The sequence below is a fragment of the Pteropus alecto genome, unplaced genomic scaffold (assembly GCF_000325575.1).
Source record: "Pteropus alecto unplaced genomic scaffold, ASM32557v1 scaffold189, whole genome shotgun sequence".
Classification (NCBI taxonomy): Eukaryota; Metazoa; Chordata; class Mammalia; order Chiroptera; family Pteropodidae; genus Pteropus; species Pteropus alecto.
The window spans coordinates 1,234,282-1,236,363 of record NW_006442117.1 but is presented as its reverse complement, the minus strand read 5'-3'; the positions used below and the strand labels follow the sequence as shown (position 1 = coordinate 1,236,363).

The 2,082-nt window shown below is 53.1% G+C and overlaps 1 protein-coding gene across 1 annotated transcript in view; it reads right to left on the bottom strand.

Annotated features, from left to right (window-relative positions):
- The window catches only part of MAP10 (microtubule associated protein 10), a 3,906-nt gene extending 3,586 nt beyond the window's left edge, over window positions 1–320 (bottom strand). Inside the window, 2 exon segments of the mRNA XM_025039078.1 lie at window position 1; window positions 3–320. The exon segment at window position 1 is cut by the window's left edge and continues 3,586 nt beyond it. Coding sequence (XP_024894846.1) covers window position 1; window positions 3–283 — 282 coding nt within the window. The 5' untranslated portion in view covers window positions 284–320.
- Window positions 321–2,082: the final 1,762 nt, after the last annotated feature.

Below are 2,082 nucleotides of genomic sequence, written 5' to 3'. Positions count from 1 at the left end.
AGAGGCACGACTTGCCGCGACCGAAGCCGACCAGGCCGGGCAGGGGTTCCGGGGCGGGGGCGCCGGGGCCGCCGGGCGGGTACACCAGCAGCGTGGGGAAGTCCAGCAGGCGGAGGGCCACGGCGGGGCACAGGGCGCGCGATGGCCGCGGCGGCGAGGCCTCCTCCTCCTCCTCCTCCCCCTCGCCCGCGACCACGGGCGAAGGCGGCGGCCCGGCGTCCAGGCGCACCCAGTCTACGAGCAGCTCCAGCGAGAAGAGCCGCTCGGCCGAGGCGGCCGCCATTGCTGTTGCCCCAGGAGACGCCGCCGCCTCGCGCCGAACCGGAAGTTGAAGCCTTCGTTCTCGCGAGAGACGCGGAAAGCCGGCGCTGGGCCTGTTCTCGCGATACTTGAGGGGCCGCCCCTCGAGGTCTGCGCTGCGGCGGCGGCTCTGGGCGTTTTCGCTGCTGAAAGCGTTTTTCCTTCTGGGCTGGTATTAACGCAGTTGCTTATGACAATACGCAGGCTGTGAATAGCAGTCAGCCAGCCAGTCAAGGAAGTATGTAAATAAGCAAACAAATTAAATCCTGTTTCGGGTTTTGGCCACGTCGTCACCGCCGAGCCCAGGCAGTTTTGGCGTCAGCTCAGATCTCTCCGAAGACCACTGAACATCAGGACTCCCTCCCCAGAGTCCGGGCCGCGGGAAGCCGCTTACCCGGCCGCGGCCCCCCTAGGGCGGCGGGTCTCCCCTGAAGGAGGCCTGGGGCCTCCGTGTGGTGACGGGGCAGCGCTGACCCGCGCGCGGTGCGGGGGTGGCCGCCTTTCCAGCCCAGCGACCACCACGCGGGAGGGGAACGCGAGTGCGTCCATTCACCGGGGCAAATACGTACAGGAGGGCGGCGGGGCGCAGACCTTCCAGCCCGCACCCTGATTTTTGAGGAGATGGACTCGAGGTCAGCGGGCTGGTCCTCCGCGTTGAAACAAGGCTGATACGAGGAGCCTTGAACGTCAGGGTTAGAGTCTAGGCTTTACTCTGCATAAGTTGTTTTGAGTGAGAAACAGTGGGCTCGTATCCGTGTTTGGAGATGAAGCTGTACGGATACAAAGGATGGATTCTAAGAAGAAATGCATCTAGAGTAACCTATCAGGCGAGTGCAGTGGTCCAAGAGATGACTGTGGCCTGAGGTGGTCTGGGTCCGTGGGGATGAAAAAGAAGGGACAGAAGAGGCATTAGCAATAGCTGAACTGGGAATTTAGTGACTGCGAGAAGTTACGGATGAAAACTTTGCCGCTGAAAGAGAAAGAGTTGAAGTGGCATCAATTCGACTTTAAAAAGATAGTCAAGAGACTGAAAAGCCACATACTTGGAGAAAATATTTTCAGAAGACGTATCTGATAAAAACCTGTGACTTAAAGTATACAAAGAACTCTTAAAACGTAACAATAATGGAAAACAGTATGGAGGTTCCTCAAAACTAAGAATTGATCTACCATATGATCCAGCAATCCCTCTACTCGGTATTTACCCCAAAGACTTCAAAACCTATATCCAAAAAGATATTTGCACACCGATGTCCATAGCAGCATTATTCACAGTGGTCCCATGGAAGCAACCGAAGTGTCCTACGATAGATGATTGGATAAAGAAGCTGTGGTGCATATATGCAGTGGAATATTACTCAGCCATAAGAAGAGATAATATACTGCCATTTGCGACAACATGGATGGCTAATCCCTCGAGATAATCATGCTAAGGGAAATAAGCCAGACAGAAAAAGTTGAAAATCACGTGATATCGCTTATATGTGAGATATAAACCTAAAAACACCAAAGAACAGGACAAACACACACACTCATGGACATGGACTATAGACCAGTGGTCACCAGAGGGGAGGGGGGAAGTAGATGTGGTAAAAGCGGTCAAATACGCGGTGACAGAAAGAAATCTATGGGAGGTGAACACAGTGTAAATATATATATGCTTTACTGTTAAAGTGTACTGCTGAAACGTATTGGATTTTGTTAACCAATGTCACCATAAGATAGATAGATACATAGATACATAGATACATAGATAGATAGATAGATAGATAGATAGATAGA